General features: G+C 44.7%; 1 protein-coding gene across 1 annotated transcript in view; it reads left to right on the top strand.

The window, feature by feature from the left end:
- Positions 1 to 18,724, top strand: part of SNX13 (sorting nexin 13) — a 128,914-nt gene that overhangs the window by 37,604 nt on the left and 72,586 nt on the right. Inside the window, exons 3-4 of the mRNA XM_075827299.1 lie at positions 9,674 to 9,776; positions 16,469 to 16,558. Of these exons, the coding sequence (XP_075683414.1) occupies positions 9,674 to 9,776; positions 16,469 to 16,558 (193 nt within the window). The remainder of the gene's footprint in view (positions 1 to 9,673; positions 9,777 to 16,468; positions 16,559 to 18,724) is intronic.

Below are 18,724 nucleotides of genomic sequence, written 5' to 3'. Positions count from 1 at the left end.
TCATCGGCTGATCATTGCCCTGTTTTCACAGGGCAGTGACCGGGTACGAGCATTTATGTGAACACTCGTTTGCCTGATCATTAGCATGTGTAAAAGGGCTTTAAGAGCAAGAGCTGTTTTCCACACTCCAAAAACATACTGATAGGTTAATTGGCACTAGTGATCTGTTTTAGGTAGAGAAATTAGGTTTTTAGGCCCTTTGGGGACAGGGAGCGATGAACGATGGTGTTCTATAGGTAACTGGAAATAAAATAAATTGTTATCTTCCAGGTTTTCTTCTGTGGCACTTAAAGGGCATGTCTAATTTAAAATTTCATTTATTGGTGCCATATTGCTAGCATATTCCACCAGTTTCCGATTGGTGGGGCTCTGACAGCTGTCACACTTGCCAATCGCTATTATGAAGGCGCAGCAGTGGTATGAAAGCTCAATGCTACTTTGTCTCCTTTTTGGCTTTATTTGGCTCCCTCCAGATGGCCACATGGAGGCTTCTGATTATAAAGGGCTGTTCAGGTGGCTGTCTGGGGAAAAACCCTGTGGAGCCATCAGGAGATGGTGTCCCTATACCATAATATATATATTAGAGCCTATAGACAGGGTTTGTTTCATAACTGTTCATTTCCTTTCTTTATTGCTATGGAAGATGAATGCAATGTTACTATTCACATTATTACTATGATTTAGAGCTCCAACTTATCCGATAAACAGTCATTTACTAGATTCTACGGTTTGTCGTTCCTGAGGTAAATGCAATAACTATACAATTTAATGCTCTCAGGCTGATTACTCGGTACTTACTATAGCTTTCAAAGAACTCGTTGTATAGATAGAATCAGATCCTATGAGCAGTTTTCACAGCAGCTATGAAGCAGTTTACTGCAATTACACATAGTTGTATCACCAGCCTATAAAGCTGCTGTTTGTGTTACACTACAGTAGAGTTCAGGGTTCAGCAACACATGGGGCATGGTTTGCTGGCACACTTCCTTCTCCCGGTGTCCAGCGCTGTTGTTTGCTTGGCAGCGCTGAACACCGGAAGAGAGCGGTGCTTCATAGTTAGCTTTGTGGCATTGATCACTAGAAGAGAGCAGTTCCAGCGCTGCTCTCTCTCCTAGTGTTCAGCGTTGCCAAGCGTATAATGAAGCACTGTTTTCTCCCGGTGTTCAGTGCCGCAATGACCGATTTCTGTAACCCTTCTGTCAAAAAAAAAAAAATGTTAACAAATGTTGGCAGTTCTCACTCCTATGTTCACCCCCCAAGCTGATATTCTGTAGCTGCGGCCTCTCCTATGTGCACCCCCCTGGTTGGTGTTCAGTAGTCACGGTATCTTCTTTTTGCAGCCCTCCTACCCTAGCTAGTGTTCAGTAGTTGCTCTTTCCTGTCTGCAGTTCCCCAAGCTGGTTTTTAGTAGCCGCGGTCTCTCCTATATGCACCCTCCCAGCTGGTGTTCGATAGCTGCAGTCTCTCCTATGTGCACCTCCCCTTCCCAGCAGTTCAGTAGCCTCGTACGCACTAGAGATGGAATATCTTTCCAAAGAGAGTCACAGGCAAGGGTTATACTGAAATGTGTAAGTGATTTATGATACATACATGGTAACCGTTTTTGTTATATGACTTTCATGTTTGCGTAGCACACGGAGTACTTCATAAATTATTTTCATATCGGCACGCTATATAAAATAGGTTGCCAACCCCTGGTCTACTTGATCATGTATTCTTCCATTTCTACTCTTAGTGGGGCCTAATATATTTTATGGAGAATGGGAGATCTGCCTATCTATGTGCAAAACAAGAGTTCCACCCTAATTGTAAAATTGGTGATGTTTTAGTTAATCAGTCGTTAGAGCAGCAGACAGTTTGGTGATTGTTTGCTTTACTACTTAAAGGGGTTTTCCAGCCAGTAAAAATTGATGGCCTGTCCTTGGGATAGGCCATCAATAGCTGATCAGTCAGGGTCAGACTCCCAGGACCCCCCGCCGCTAAGCTGTTTTTGAAAGGCTTCCCCCGTCATTTCTACTTGCTCACTGTGAATCAGCGTCACACATGTAGCGGTGATTTACAGGTTCTGCAGTCTTTTCCCCCATTGAAGTGAATGGGAGAAGGCTGCAATACCTGTGAATCGCCGCTACATGTGTGTCGACAATTTTACAGTGAACAAGTACAAACTAAGGGGAAGCAGCTCTGCTACGAGCACTGCACTCCCTTCAAAACAGCTGATCGATGGGTGTCCTGGAAGTTGGACCCCGACCGATCAGCTATTCATGGCCTATCTGGTGGATAGGCCATACATTTTTACTGGCTGGAAAATCCCTTAAAAGAGAGAAATGTAGAACGGGCTTTAGGGGTCCAGCGGTGGGAACCACATTTATGGCATATCCCGTGGATATGCCATAAATGTCCAAGATGGGAAAACCCCTTTAAATTGGGATTTTTCCATTCGGTTGCAGCAGGAAGTGCAGCCATGTTGTCACCTTTGACTTAGCTTTTCAGGACTCGGTGATCAAATGTCATTCTGTCAGGATGTTCTGTCAGTAATAGTGACCATTTTACCACCAGTTGCTCAGAAGCGTATTCAAAAGTCACAACCAATATCGCTGCACTTGCTTCCAAATTGGCTGCCACCGCTGAATAGAAAACAAAACGAACATAGTCATCTTTTTGATACTTGTAAGAAATTTGCAGCTTATCCGCTAAATATGGATGCTACCCGTACATGTAGCTGCAGTGAGGCAGTAGTGTAACAGAGTGGCAAAACAGCACGCAGCTCCAATTTTTGCAATGCGGTTTGCGCAGTTGAAGCCATGTATACAAGCCACGCAACCGAAAACCATCTCAAAACCAATGCAATTTGCGATTAAACCGCATGGTTCTCCGCTGCACGGCATAATCGCGCTGCGTGTACGACCAGTATCCATTCTGAAGCCGCTGTACAAGGCCCTCATCACACACCCAGCTTCACACTGGTCATGATTTATAAAGCCTTGTAAATAAGAGCCATCGGCTGCACTTTTTTTCCCATTTTTTTTTTATTACTGACCTTCGGATATTATGATTTCTTATCTTCTACTTTCTCCTTGTAGATGCTTGTTATGTTCTGTTCTTTCCTGGAACTATTTACAAGTCTTGATATTGTTGTTGGCTTTTGCTTAGTTTGAGATGTCTGAGGCAAGTTCTCTTTTATGTGTTAGGGCCCGTCCACACGTAGCGGAATTGCGTATTTTCCGTCCGGAATTGCAGATGGAAAATACGCAGCAGAATGGGTGAGATTTCTCATCCACACGCTGCGTAAATATTCCGAGCAGAAATTGACTCGGCGGAGCATATTTTTCGGAACGCAACATGTCTATTCCTGAATTGTTGCGTTTTTGAGAAAAACGCAGCAAAATACGCACCATATTCTGCAGTCAAAAACGCAGGAAATTGTACGTTTTTGCCGAAGCTCAAAGTCTGCTACTTTCAACAGAATTGCTTCACAAATTTTCTGCAGCAATTCCGTTACGTGTGGACAAGCCCTTAATCTAAGCTCTGATTTATGGACACTCAAAACTTTCTGGTCTCTCATTATGTATTGGGTGAATATTTCGGTGCACCTTTTAGTTATACGGTCAGTGCGTTTTCACTATGGTCCTCTGCAATTTCGACACTTCTACTCTCTTAGATGTGTTATGTGAGTTTACTGACACAGCCAATGGATAAGATTGGAGCCGTGTCTGGGAGAAAGCAACCGTGCTTTTCTAGTATCATTCAACCCATTACTTGCATATCTTTTGTGAAAAAAATTATGCTAAGCAACAAGTTAGTTAAGAAAGTTACTGTATGGTTATACCAGCAAATAAATGTTATCCGGTCCGTGGTGGCAGTTTGTACCTGATGCTTCATGCTCAAGGCCGTGCCCGTAATCATGGTCCATGGTTACAGGCATTGTCGGCGTCTGACTGCCACAGACAGCCACCTGCATTTTCGGGCCGTAAAAAAATAGGACATATCCTTTCTTTTGCGGAGGCTTTATACGGCCCGGACACCTTCCCGTAAATATACAGGAAGGTGTCTGTGGTCAATAGATATGAAAGGGTCCTTAATTACGGATGAATTCTACGGTCGTGTGCATGGGGTTGAAGTCCTTTCATATAACATTAGAACATACTTCTGCATGCTGGTCACATGACCAGGTCGTTTTATGTGGCAACGTACTATGACATACCCTCTTTTTTTTCTATAACATGCCTGTGCCTCATGCACACCAAATTATTTTCTATTTCATTAGTTTTATTGTTTTGAATCAAGAAAATACAATATACAGTAGTTTTATTATTAGGCCTAGTTCACACAGCGTATTTTGCAGACATAAAAAAATCTGCCTCAAAATTTCTTCAGGAATTTTGAGGCAGATTTTGACCTGCCAGCACTTTCTAGCCGCGGTTTTCCTCCCAGTTTTTTTTTGTCAGCGGACATTGAGGACTGCGGGCAAAAAACCCTGCAAACAAATTTTTTTTTCTGCCTCCCATTGATTTCAGAGGTGGAACTGTGGCAAGAAAGAACGCTGCCCTAAAAGCCGCCAGAAAAAAAAAAAGCCTCTACCTGATTTCGGCAGTATTTTGGCGCTGATTCCGACGCGGTTTCTTCATCAAAATCTGCTCCAAAAAAAAATCTGTGTGAACTAAGCCTAATAATATAACATGTACAACTGGGTATATTGGAACCAAGGTAGAAGGGAAGACTTTTTACATTTAATACAATAATCTGGATAACCAGTAGTAAAAAGGACACTCATATCGGATATCATCATTGATATATGGGCCAGACTTGGCGAGGTCACAATAGGGGAATCGCTGAAATAGCGTATGGACAAAGATGATGGTGGCAAAACAGGGAACAGTAGGGAAAAAGGTGTAGAAAAGGAAGAGGAGAGGAGAAAGAAAAAAAGGGGAGGGGGTATTCTGGGTGGACTGTCAAGACAAAGGGGAGATGCGTGTGTAGTTAATAAATTAGGCTGGCCAATGTGATTTGATCAACTACGCTCATCCTCATCTGTAATCCTAAGTTGAAAAAAATTTAAATCGACAATGTTTCAAACAACTTCTAACAGTAAATATAGAATCAACTGTGTAATTGACTTATGGTTAAAAGTTCATGGTTTTATCCTTGCAAATTCTGTGTGAAGGTACTGCCACTAGGTGTCTCTCTTCCTGTAATCTGCTATCCACCCCTTGTCAATCAAAATTTGTCCCTAGTTACCTAGCAGAATTGACGGGCTACAAAAGGTGGGAGGGTGTTACTTTACTGCCTTTTCATACAAATCTATGGATAGGGGAGGGGGAGCAGCAGGAGGGAGCAGAGACTGACACTCTGCCCATACAAGTCTTCAGTGAGAGGAGGGGGGGGAAGCAGGTTGAGATACAGATAGACGCTGAAGAAGCTTCCTGGTATGTTAGATCTCACCCCACTGCTGGATTCTCTGCTATGCTGCTCATTACTGCTGTGTAATCTCCTCTATGCAGCTTCTATATATGTGATAGCGGTAGGAGAGCAGGATTCCCCTCTACTCTGTGTACTGCCTATGGGAGATATGATAGCAGTTAAGGCGGGATTCACACGACTGGGTTTCCCGGCCGGGTGCCGGCCGTTCATAAATCGGCCGGCACCCGGCTGCATTAGGAATAATAGACCCCTAATGGGGCTATTCACACGACCGATTTTTTTGACGGCCGGGAAAACCGGCCGTCAAAAAATAGTACATGCTCTATTTTCGGCCGGGTGCCCGGCTCCCGTAGAAGTCTATGGGGCCGGATAATACCCGGCCATCACCGGAATGTGTCCCGAGTGATGGCCGGGTCTACCGTCGCTCGCGCACTCTCTCTCCTCCTCCTCCTCACAGTGCAGAGTGCATGTGAGGAGGAGGGTCTTTTATTGCTCGCTGTAGGAGTCGGAATCCCCAATCCCCGGCCGGGGATTGGGGATTCCGCTACAGGAGAAGTGCGTGACTACACTGTCCAGATATGGACACAGCGTAGTCACTCACTTCTGCAGCGGAATCCCCGACTCTATGGCCGGGGATGCCGCTACAGGAGAAGTGCGTGACTACACTGTCCATATATGGACACAGTGACGTCACTCACTTCTGAAGCGGAATTCCCGACCTGTGGCAGGGAATTCCTCTTCAGGAGAAGTCAGTGACTACACTGTCCATATATGGACATTGAAGTCAGTGACTTCTCCTGGAAGGGGGGGGGGATGGGTGCAACCTACAGGGGGCTGTGTGGGATCACCTACAGGGGACTTGGTGGCATTACCTACAGGGGGCTGGGTGGCATTACCTACAGGGGGCTGGGTGGCATTACCTACAGTGAGCTGGGTGGCATTACCTACAGGGGACAGGGTGGTATTACTACAGGGGGCTGGGTGGCATCGCCTACAGGGGGCTGGGTGGCATCGCCTACAGGGGGCTGGGTGGCATCGCCTACAGGGGGCTGGGTGGCATCGCCTACAGGGGGCTGGGTGGCATCGCCTACAGGGGGCTGGGTGGCATCACCTACAGGGGGCTGGGTGGCATCACCTACAGGGGGCTGGGTGGCATCACCTACAGGGGGCTGGGTGGCATCACCTACAGGGGGCTGGGTGGCATCACCTACAGGGGGCTGGGTGGCATCACCTACAGGGGGCTGGGTGGCATCACCTACAGGGGGCTGGGTGGCATCACCTACAGGGGGCTGGGTGGCATCACCTACAGGGGGCTGTGTGGCATCACCTACAGGGGGCTGTGTGGCATCACCTACAGGGGGCTGTGTGGCATCACCTACAGGGGGCTGTGTGGCATCACCTACAGGGGGCTGTGTGGCATCACCTACAGGGGGCTGTGTGGCATCACCTACAGGGGGCTGTGTGGCATCACCTACAGGGGGCTGTGTGGCATCACCTACAGGGGGCTGTGTGGCATCACCTACAGGGGGCTGTGTGGCATCACCTACAGGGGGCTGTGTGGCATCACCTACAGGGGGCTGGGTGGCATCACCAACAGGGGGCTGGGTGGCATCACCAACAGGGGGCTGGGTGGCATCACCAACAGGGGGCTGGGTGGCATCACCAACAGGGGGCTGGGTGGCATCACCAACAGGGGGCTGGGTGGCATCACCAACAGGGGGCTGGGTGGCATCACCAACAGGGGGCTGGGTGGCATCACCAACAGGGGGCTGGGTGGCATCACCAACAGGGGGCTGGGTGGCATCACCAACAGGGGGCTGGGTGGCATCACCAACAGGGGGCTGGGTGGCATCACCAACAGGGGGCTGTGTGGCATTACCTACCAGGGGGGCTGTGTGGCATTATCTACAAAGGGGTGTGTGTGGCAACAAATTTAAATGAAATTCATCCGATTTTAAAACGGACAGGGAAAAAAACGGATGCAAATCGGGTCCAAATCGGCCGGTAAAAACGGCAACTCGGCCCGGAACGGAATCGGAACGGATGCAAATCTGATGCAAACCGGCCAGGAAAATCGGCCAAAAACGGCCGATTTTCCCGGCCGACACTCGGACCCTGTCGTGTGAATGAGGCCTTAGGCCTCATTCACACGGCAGGTTTTCCCGGCCGGGTGCCGGCCGTTCATAAATCGGCCGGCACCCGGCTGCATTAGGAATAATAGACCCCTAATGGGGCTATTCACACACCCGATTTTTTGACGGCCGGAAAAACCGGCTGTCAAAAAATAGGACATGCTCTATCTTCGCCCGGGTACCCGGCCGCCCTTCTCCCATAGAAGTCTATGGGGCCGGGTAATACACGGCCATCACCGGGATGTGTCCCGAGTGATGGCCGGGTTTTCCGGAGCCTGCACTCTATCTCCTCCTCCTCACAGCGCAGAGTGCATGTGAGGAGGAGGAGTTGATGCCATTCTGACGAATGGCATCGCTGTACAAAGTGTGGCAGGGTCGGGGTGTACAGCAGGTGGAAGGGAGCGCTGCGCTGGCTCCCTTCCCCTGCTTGAAAAGCATCCTGGCCCGGCGACACCTTCGATGGCGCCGCTAGCAGCTGCAGCTGCGGCTTCTACTACTGCAGCGACGCCACTATAGCAGAGCAGGGAGGTATCTCCCCGCTCTGCTATGTGCTAGCCGCACTTTAGCTCCTTGAAGGAGCGGAATCCCCGTGTTTTCGGGGATTCCGCTCCTGGACAGAGCGCTTGATGTCTCTGTCCATATCTGGGCAGTGACATCAGGGGAAACTCCTGAAGCGGAATCCTCGAACACATGGGGATTCCCCTTCAGGAGTTGCCGCTGATGTCACTGTCCGGATCTGCCCGGCCCGGCACGGATGCAAAACTGAATGCAAACCGGCCGGGCAAAATGGGCGATTTTACCGGCCGACACTCGGGCTCGGGAACGACCCGGTCGTGTGAATCCCGCCTTAAGGCTCCGTCCTCTAGCTCAGGGACAGCTGAGAATTCGAGATAAAGCCTGTAGAGGGGAAAACTGCAGAAAATGCCATATACAAGTCATATAGCAGGCAGAAATAGTGTTCTTCCTCACGTACACACATGACCGCTTATTTTGAAAAAGTGAGGTATGCTTTTTGAGGGATTTTTTTCATGTTTACCTAGTAGGATACTAGTCTATCCCTTATGAAAACCCATTCATCCCGGATTTGACGTCCTGTAGGGGGACATTTTTTTTTAATTTTTTTTTAATATCACGAGTGGGCGATAGTTTGTTTGGCCAAGGAGAAAAATGAGAAGACCAAATTGTGTTCATATGAGTGCTTAGTTTTCATGGTGTAGCAGCAGATAACCTTAAGGAGGCTATTTTTTATACCATAAATTCTTGACTGAAATCAAAACACTCTAGGACAAGTTGTACATTAAACAGAGCAGGTTGTGGGCACATCGCAATATACTATGATGTTCTAACCTGTACTATTATTGGCTAAATTGACGTTACAATAAAAAAATTTTTACCTAGGTGTTTCCATTTATTTATTAACATTATTTAAGCTATGGTCTTATGATCCATAATGGCATGCCTCGGTAACCTATCCCTATCCCCTGGGCTGCGCGTGTGGTACATCATTGGCCACTAGCATAAATCTCAGCTCTACTGATTTTGGCAGTACATTCCTGATTGACATTGCCCAGGCCGTGCTATATCATTACAAGCCAGAGTGGGGGACGTTAAGTCAGGAATCTTCAGCATTGTGGCTACGCCCAGATGACTCGTCACAGGTAATTTTGTATACATTGCGCGCTATTTTCTAGTTGGGTTATGCTGCATCAGCCTGGTGCATACAGGGGCATCTTTATAAACCTCTGCAGGTCAGGTGTTACAGCGCGGTGGTGGTTTAGAGGCTGGAAAGTCATGAAAGGTTCCTTTTTAAATGTGCCATTCCCAGTCACAGTCCAAATTCTAAAGAAAAAAAAAATATGGTAGAGCTGCTCTTGAGATGGCAGTCCAAGTCTTGTATGTTACAGAATGTAACGTCTGTTTTTCTTTCGTAGCTTTATAAGAATTGCGTAAAACGGCATAACTTAGAAACCATCTAAATAATTACAAATAAGAAGCAAATTCCTACTATAAGTTAGATATGTCGTTTTTTTTTTTTTTTTTCGAATATGCTTTTTTTTTTTTTTTTTTTTTTTTTTTTTTTTTCCTTCCAATCTCATTGAGTACTTTTTTTGTTTCCCTCCTAGGGGTATTGTGGTCACGCTACTCTTTGGAAAGATCACCTCTGAGAAATACCTCGAGAGATGTGAGCAGTCTTTTCTTCCTCCAACGTCTGTTGGAATCTCAAGGGTAGGTTAAGTGAGATGTAAAAATCTGTTAATATATAACTTGTGTGTGAACATGTTGGAAAAGGAAACTAATCCTCTTTTCTCCTCCGTCCCTGCTCTCTGCTATTATACCTACAAAAAAAAGTTCTGTACACCGTTTGTTTACACCCATATTACACACAGGCGTTGGATACAGGATGGGAGACATTCTAGAATTATTGTCGGGATCTTTGTTGTCAGGCGTTATGCAACGATGTATGTTGAGCAATGTAGATGTATTTGGCGTCCTTATACACAGGACATACAATAGTGAGAGAAATATATTGTGCTATAACACTTTTTCGTTATCTTCTTAAATTATGCAGAGGAAAAATATCAAAACGTTCTAATTTTTTTTTCCCCTTTTTTTTTTTTTTTTTTTTTTTTTTTTTTTTACGGTTTTTCCTCTCTAAAAAAAAAAAAACAACAATAAAAACCATACTGGATCTGTTTTGGTGCTATGGCAAAGCCTCATATGTTTTTACCACTTCCCAAGATTTGATGTACTTTTCCCAAGCCGCGTCCGCTCCATACGCCGTGGTCAATATCGACTATACATCTGTCGTTAAACTGAAGTGGGGTCACCCAATCACCCCCCCCCCCCCCCCGGGACACAATCGTTTGGTGCCGATGGATTGTCATGGCAGGCTAGGGGCCTACTGGGAGACGGCAAAATGCCCAGTACGCAAAATAGTATTCCAGTGTATTGTGCAAGCGATCTAAAGATCCTTTTTGTCCCCTTAGTGGCACTAAAAAAAAATTACAACATTTCAAAATTAGTTAATGTTTTAAGATTTTAGGAAAAAAAAAAAAAAAAACCCTTTCCGGTTTTTCCACTGAAGTAATATAAAAAAATAACATACTGTAATTGTGTAATCGCCAAGTTCGGAAAAGTCCAGACTGCGCACGGTGAACGCTGTAAAAAGAAAAATGCCAGAATTGCTGTTTGTTGGTCACCTTACCTCCCCAAAAAAATAATAATAAAAAGTTGCATGTACCCCAAAATTGTATTAATAAAAAATCTGCTCACCCCGTAAAAAACAAGCTCTCGCACCGCTCCATTGATAAAAAAAATAATAATAATTATGGATCGAACTAATTTTTATTTTAACAAACTTTTCTTATTTACTATATACATTTTGGTATCGTATTGACCAGCAGAATAAAGGGAACGCCGTTTTTACGGCATGGTGAACGCCCTAAAAACAAAACCCCAAAAAACAATGGAGGAATTAGTAATAAATAGTACGTTTCCCAGTACATTATATGGTATGTTAAATGGTGCCATTTAAAAACCACAGCTCGTCCCATTTTGCATTGGGGCTCAGGAGCTGTCTGATCCCCATGAAACAGAACTTACAGCTACTCCCATTTATGACATCCACCTGATATGCCATAAATTACTGATAGATGCAGGTACCAGCTTGGGTCCTGACCCCGTCCTCGCCTGGTGAAGCAGTCGCTGACCGCCGCATCCAGGTGGGCAATCCGTGGCAAGGTGGCTGGGATTACAAAAACCAAGCTTGCCGAGCTACGCTGTTTCCGTAACTCTCATAGACGTGAATGGGAATGATGGAAACTGCGAGCTACTCTGTTCTCATACCTCCAAATCTCCAGTATCCGCGTAGTTCGTGGTGCCACACGGTTTTCATAGCTCCCTTTTGCTTCTATGGGTGTTTCGAAAACTGTGTAGCTCAGCTGTTTCCTTAATCCTGGCCACATTGGCGCTGATTCCCCACCTGGATGGGGCAGTCAGCGGCCATCTTACCAGTTGGAGTCGGCGCACTCCCGTTCTTGAGATAGGTGTGGGTTCTAGAGCTGGGACCCGCGTTTATCAGACATTTATGGCACATCCTGTAGATATGCCATAAATGTCTGATATGGGAATCCCCCTTATAAAGAGAACCTTTCGCCTGCCTATACATGTGCAGCATGTAATGGGCAGGGCTGCACAAACCCTGGGGCCCTTTGAATTTTTTTCCTACCCTTCTTTGTTATTTAGATATCGGTGCTGTTTTATTTGGCGCCCGATATTTAAATAACCCCCTGAACTGTCAATGGGGCGTATAATGGCAAGGGGGCGTGTAGCATGGCTGTGACACTGTCCAATCAGCTACGGACAGCACCACCACAAGAGCTGGAGAGAGGAGAGCGTGTGTGCACGCTCTCATTCTTCAGCTCTCGGCAGACAAGGACAAGAGTGTGTGATCTCTCCAGAGATCGCACGGTCTTGTCCTTGTCTGTCGAGAGCTGAAGAGTGAGTGAAAGCATGCACGCGCACAGCTCCGATCTGAGCGTGCGCGCACATGCTCTCCTCTCTCCAGCTCTTGCTGTGGCACTGTCCATAGCTGATTGTACAGTGTCACAGCAATGTTATGTGCCCCATTGACCGTTCATGGGGTTATTTAAATATTGGGCGCCAAATATAATGGCACCGATATCTAAATAACAGAGGAGGGTAGGAAACAATTGTGAAGTGCCCCAGGGTTTGTGCAGCACTGCCCATTACATGCTGCACTCAGCTGCACATGTATGGACAGGTGAAATGTTCTCTTTAAACAAGAGAAATAAGGTGCCATTTTTTTAATTGTAATTCTTATGTAGATCGGTCGTTGATCCAGGTATTTATTCTGATTGCCATATTAAAGACTTGGATTAAAAATGTTTTTTTTTTTGTATTACATTTAAAGAGGCTCTGTCACCACATTATAAGTCGCCTATATTGTACATGATGTGATCGTCGTTGTAATGTAGATTACAGCAGTGTTTTTTATTTTATTTAGAAAAATGATCATTTTTGACGGAGTTATGACCTATTTTAGCTTTATGCTAATGAGTTTCTCAATGGACAACTGGGCGTGTTTTACTTTTTGGCCAAGTGGTCGTTGTGGAGAGAAGTATATGACGCTGACCAATCAGTGACCAATCAGCGTCATACACTTCTCCCCATTCATTTACACTGCACATAGCGATATATCTATATCGCTATGTGCAGCCACATAAACACACTATAACGTTACTGCAGTGTCCTGCCAGTGAATATACATCACCTCTAGCCAGGACGTCATGTCTATTCACAATCCTGACACTTCTGTAGCGTCTCTGTAAGATTTACAGCAAGGCAAGCGTAATCTCATTTTAAATGACAGGTTACATTGTAATCTCGTGTGATTACGCTTGCCTTGCTGTAAATATCACATAAATGCTACAGAAGTGTCAGGATTCTGAATAGACATCACGTCCTGGCTGGAGGTAATGTATATTCACTGTCAGGACACTTGGATAACGTTATAGTGTGTTTATATGGCTGCATGTAGCGATATAGCTATATCGCCATGTGCTGTGTAAATGAATGGGGAGAAGTGTATGACGCTGATTGGTCACTGATTGGTCAGCGTCATACACTTCTCTCCACAACGCCCACTTGGTCAAAAGTAAAACACGCCCAGTTGTCCATTAAGAAACTCATTAACATAAAGCTAAAATAGGTCATAACTCCGTCAAAAATTATCGTGTGCGTTAGGGCTCGTCCACACGCAACGGAAATGCCGCGTTTTTTACGGCCGAAAAAAACGCAGCAGGATACAGTAGCAGCATAATGGATGAGATTTAACAAATCTCATCCACATTCTGCAGAAACTTTCCGAGCTGAAATTGACCTGTGGTGCGTGTTTTTCAGACCTCAGCATGTCCATTCCTGCTGCGGAATTGCTGCGTTTTTCATAGATGTCTCCATCTCCTAACATTGGGTAAAACGCAGCAATTAACGCACCATTTTCTGCTGCAAAAATGCAGGAAAAAGCGCGTTTTTGCTGCAGCGGAAAGCCTTTGACTTTCAACAGAAGTGGACAAGCTCTTATTGGTTATTTTCTTTCTGGAGCTGTTGGCTTTCTACAGGAAACCTTACATTAGCATACTGCCATGAGATCTGCTCATCTTATTATGCCTTAGTCAGTCACTTAGGAGATAATGAATGAATCACTTGTATTGTGACCTCTGTGCGGCCTCCCTGCACTGGCTATATGATGGGTGTGTTCACTATATTGCGGTCATGCACCAGCTCACTTCAGTAGGCTGCAGATACACACAGACTAAGCAGTGCTGCGTACGTACGCGACCAGGCTCCGGTCCGCATAATGGAATCCGTGACAGTAAAGATCAGACTGTTTGAAGTTTGGGATCTTTATTCCTAAAAGTAGTAAATGATGTGAAGTCAAATCAAGATGCTGACTTCTCAAAGCAGCAGCTTCAGAGCTGTACTCTGTTTTCCAGGCCTGGTCTGCTTAACGATTTACTATGTTTGTAATCCTATGTTATTTGTTATTCGGACACTTCTTAACAAATCACTAGTATTTATTGTCAGACCAACGCACATATTTATACATATCTCCATTGAAAAAGTGGCCTGTTAATGTGGCCATACAACCTGGATGGAGAGCAATTAGCCGACTGCCATCTCCCCATGTCACCCACGTTCTGCTTGAGTGAGCGTTTATGTATATTTCAGTGGAAATTAGGACTTGTTCACATCAGCTTCTGTTCTTGGGTTCAGTTAGACCTTTTTGTCGGAAGAACCCACCGTTGAGCCTAGTTGACTGGGCTATTGTTTCCGCTAAGCAATCGGAAACCCTACAGAACGGACACAAACGGAAACCATTTGAAATGGGAACATTACCCTTACGATCAAGGGTAATGCAAACGGAAACTATGGTTTCCGTTTGCCTTTCCGTTCATGGGTTTCACCGATGGAAATGTCTAGCGGAACCCATGAACGGAAGGGTGACGCTGATGGGAACAGGCCCTTAGCTGCTTCAAGACAAGAACAAAGGATTACACTTGTTGAAATCACACATGCTTGAAACTCCCTCCCCCCCAACATTCTATTGGGGAATTGTTGGGTTCCCCCACACATATTAGATCATTTCCCGAACCCACTAAAAACTACTTGTTTAGCTGACTTTATCAATGGGTATTTCTATCTTTACTGATCCCTAGTTGACCTCTTACCTTGGCTCCTCTTCAAAGCGATATTGCTTTGCCATAACTTTGATAGACTTTTTCCTTTTCAATATTCGGTGTGGCTCAACATCACAGGTCATATTGGAAAGTGGCTCGCAGCCTACAAAAGGGGAAAAAGAGCAGATCTTGCAGTCGCTGACAGTCATCAATCCACAAAGTACTTCAATAATGATCCTCCTTTGTTGAACATGCTATTTGTTGTGGGGTGGACTTAACCTCTTCAACAGGCAATACAGATCTCAAAACAATCACAATAAAATGGCAACGGTACACCCTCGTCGTTAGTAGGATGTAATGATATCATTAAGAACGTACACTTTCTTAAAGCCACAAATCCATTACGTAATGACCTCAATAAAGGTGTATACTTAGTTAAGCAATGTCAAAAACCATAACATCATTATAAACATGCAATCACGGTTACATGCCACTGCAGCCAATCGCTGGCCTCAGCAGTCATGTGCTGTTCATGACCGCATCACCCCTGAGGCCAGCAATAGGCTGCAGTAGCACGTGACTACAGTGGGAGATCCCGGGGCCGGAGCAGCTGTGTACGGGGGTGTCATTGGCTCTAGCCAAATAAAATAAAATAAAAAAGTTTACACATGCGCATTTTTTACAATAGATAAATTTGATGAACTAGAAGTCCCAAAACCAAACTTAATATACACCTATTTCGTCACGACCGTAACACCCTGCACAATAAGTTTATAGCATCATTTATGATGATCGGTGTATGCTGTAAAAAAAGAATACTACAGTGAAACAGTTTTTTTTTTTTTTGTTTTTTTTGGGAGGGGTCATTTTAGGCCAAATAAAAATTATTTTTAATCAATGCATTGTGATCACCCATACCACTACCACTATATTTTGTACTATTTGTTATTTTTTGTATTGTATATAATGTCATATATATATATGTATTTATATATACTATAGTTGGACACCATTACTAGTGAAATCAGTGATATTGCTGAGGATTTAAAGGCTGTGTAATCTTTTTTAAATGTTTTTTTTTTTTTTTATAAATAAAAATGTCAGCGTGTTTGCAACTTAAAATAGTTTATCAAATTCTTTTTACTTTTTGAGATACAGCTGCTCTGTATCCTGTATACAGAGCACCTGTTTAGACGTGATAGATTACATTTGCCAGAGACACGCAAGACCCGCTGACACTAAATCAGTCAGGTCCGCCGGACTGATGGATTCCGGTCATTGTGAAAGATATATCTGCTCTGTATACGGGACACACGGCAGCTGTATCTCAAAAAGTAATATTTTTTTTTAATAAAACCTAATTTAAAAATAAAAAAAATATCACTTTTAAAGGTTTACATAGCCTTTAAGGATTGGACGCAAGCCAAAGTCCTATTACGTTGAGTGAAGAGAATAAAGGGGTTCTCCGGAACATTAACATTGATGGCCTATCCTTAGGATGTTTGATAGACGGGGTTCAGACTTCCGGAACCCATTCTGATCAGCACATTACAAGAGTGACGTCACTCATGCAAGTGCCTCCTCCCCTTCATTGTTTGCACCTGCACAGCGGCTCGTCCGCACTTGGTACTGCTATGTCCAATTGTTGCTAGAGACAAATCTATTTTGTTGCTAAGTAATTTCTTACATATAATAAAAAAAAAAAATCTTATTAATCAGGTCTCCGAAGAAATGAAACGGGAAGCTAGACCCATCAAGATTGACAGAAGGGTGACCGGCGCCAATATGATTGATGAACCCCTGCAGCAAGTAAGTGTTTAGCATAGATATTTTTTTACATTTCAGTTATACTCAAGACAAAATAAAAATAGAAGAGACAGACGTGTTGGAATAGTGAAAGAGGGCGGGGGGGGGGGGGGGGGTGACCAGGTCTTCAGCGGTTTTTAGTTTTTATTTTCCTTTCAGATCGGTAAATGCATCTCTCTGTTTTTTTTTTACACGTGGCGGGGATTTTCAGTTCTCTCTCCTCAGCATAAGATTATTTTGCTATTGTGGGCAGATCCGCTGAACGAGAACCTAATCTGTCTATTAGAGAGATTTCTTTAGAGGTCCCAAGCTATGTGTTCCTTCTCAATGTAGTAAGAAGGACAATAAATGATTCAGTGGTCGAGCATGTGTGCTGCCGCTCCATTCAAAGTCTATGGCCGTGACGGAAACAGCCGCGTACTGCGGTGCAGCTTTGAGGAGGGACAGGTGGTTTTATTACCTCTCTGGAAATTTCTCTAAGGGTAAGTTCACACTGAGTTTTTTTGACACACAAAAACCGTCTTGCGGGAAAAAGAAGCGACATGCCCTATTTTCAGGCGTTTACGTCCCTGACCTCCTATTGACATCAATGGGAGGCAGAGAAAGCTTATTTATTTATTTGCCCACGACGCTCAATAGCTGCGGGCCAAAATCGCCGTGCAGGCAGAGCTAAATCTGCCTCAAAATTCAAAACGAACCCAGCATAAGACAGATTAGGTTCTCTTTCTGTTCCTGCGATCGGTGGGGGGGCCCAGCGATCAGACTATTATTACCTATACTGTGGATAGGTGATAATTGTCTATTCTAGGACAACCCCTTCAGGGCTCATTTACACGAGCGTGTGCGTTTTGCGCACGCAAAAGGCACTTAACAGCGCTGTGTGTCATCAGCGTATGATGCGCGGCTGCGTGATTTTCGCGCAGCCGCCATCATTATGACGCTCCGTTTGGATGTTTGTAAACAGAAAAGCATGTGGTGCTTTTCTGTTTACATTCATAGTTTGACAGCTATTGCGCGAATCACGCGCATCCCACGGGAGTGCTTCCGTGTGGTGCGCGTGATTTTCACGCACCCATTGACTTCAATGGGTGCGTGAAGCGCGAACAACGTAGAAATATAGGACATGTCATGAGTTTTACGCAACGGACTCACGCTGCGCAAAAATCACGGACTGTCTGCACGGCCCCATAAACTTGCATAGGTCCGTGCGACACGCGTGAAAATCACGCGCGTTGCACGGACGTATATCACGTTTGTGTAAATAAGCCCTAAAGTAAGGGAATCTAGTCTAGTTGACACCCACTTATCTGTTCTAGGTAAAAAACAGAATGTTGTCCTAATTTGAGTTTTTTGTTTCTATTATTGTATTATATGACAAACCCAGAGACCACTTTTTTTCCATTACTTGTATAATCGCTGTATACTTGCTGTGTGTGCGTGTTTCGTAGTATGAAGCTTCTCACCTGCTCTTTTTGTTAAGCAGACAGGAAGTGACTTTTCACATAGACAATGAAAAAGGAAATTCTGCAATAACAATCTGCTGAGGACCTAGAAACATGTACCCGCTGTCAGCACTCGAGTGGGACGTGCACTTTCCTAATATATCACCTTGTTCGTTACAGTTTCAGTCACCTAGAGTAAAGTATTCTATAGTTCATGAAAGATATAAATAATTATCTGCTACAATATTTCTATGTAGATTTTTTTTTTTAATGATATATCAGTAATATTTTTCAGATTATATTGTTACCATGCCTCTTGCCATGACCGCTTTATACGTCTTCCTGCATATGAATCGGTTTCAGGCCTCTGCATTGTTATGTCAGACATTAGTTATTACACTTAGGGCTGATTCAGACGAACGCGCCGTTTTTGCACACGCAAAAACCGCGGCGTTTTGCGTGCGCAAATGGCACTTGACAGCTCAGTGTGCCTTGTTCATATGGATGCGCGGCTGTGTGCTTTTCGCGCAGCCGCCATCATTATGACACGCCGTTTGGATGTTTGTAAACAGAAAAGCACGCGGTGCTTTTCTGTTTACATTCATTGTTTTACTGCTGTTGCGCGAATAACGCTTGTCCCACGGAAGTGCTTCCGTGGGGCATGCGTGATTTTCACGCACCCATTGACTTCAATAGGTGCGTGATGCACGAAAAACGCCGACACATA

Source organism: Rhinoderma darwinii, chromosome 5 (assembly GCF_050947455.1).
Source record: "Rhinoderma darwinii isolate aRhiDar2 chromosome 5, aRhiDar2.hap1, whole genome shotgun sequence".
In the NCBI taxonomy this organism is placed as follows: Eukaryota; Metazoa; Chordata; class Amphibia; order Anura; family Rhinodermatidae; genus Rhinoderma; species Rhinoderma darwinii.
The sequence above is the reverse complement of the archived record's forward strand: the minus strand, read 5'-3'. Positions and strand labels throughout refer to the sequence as shown.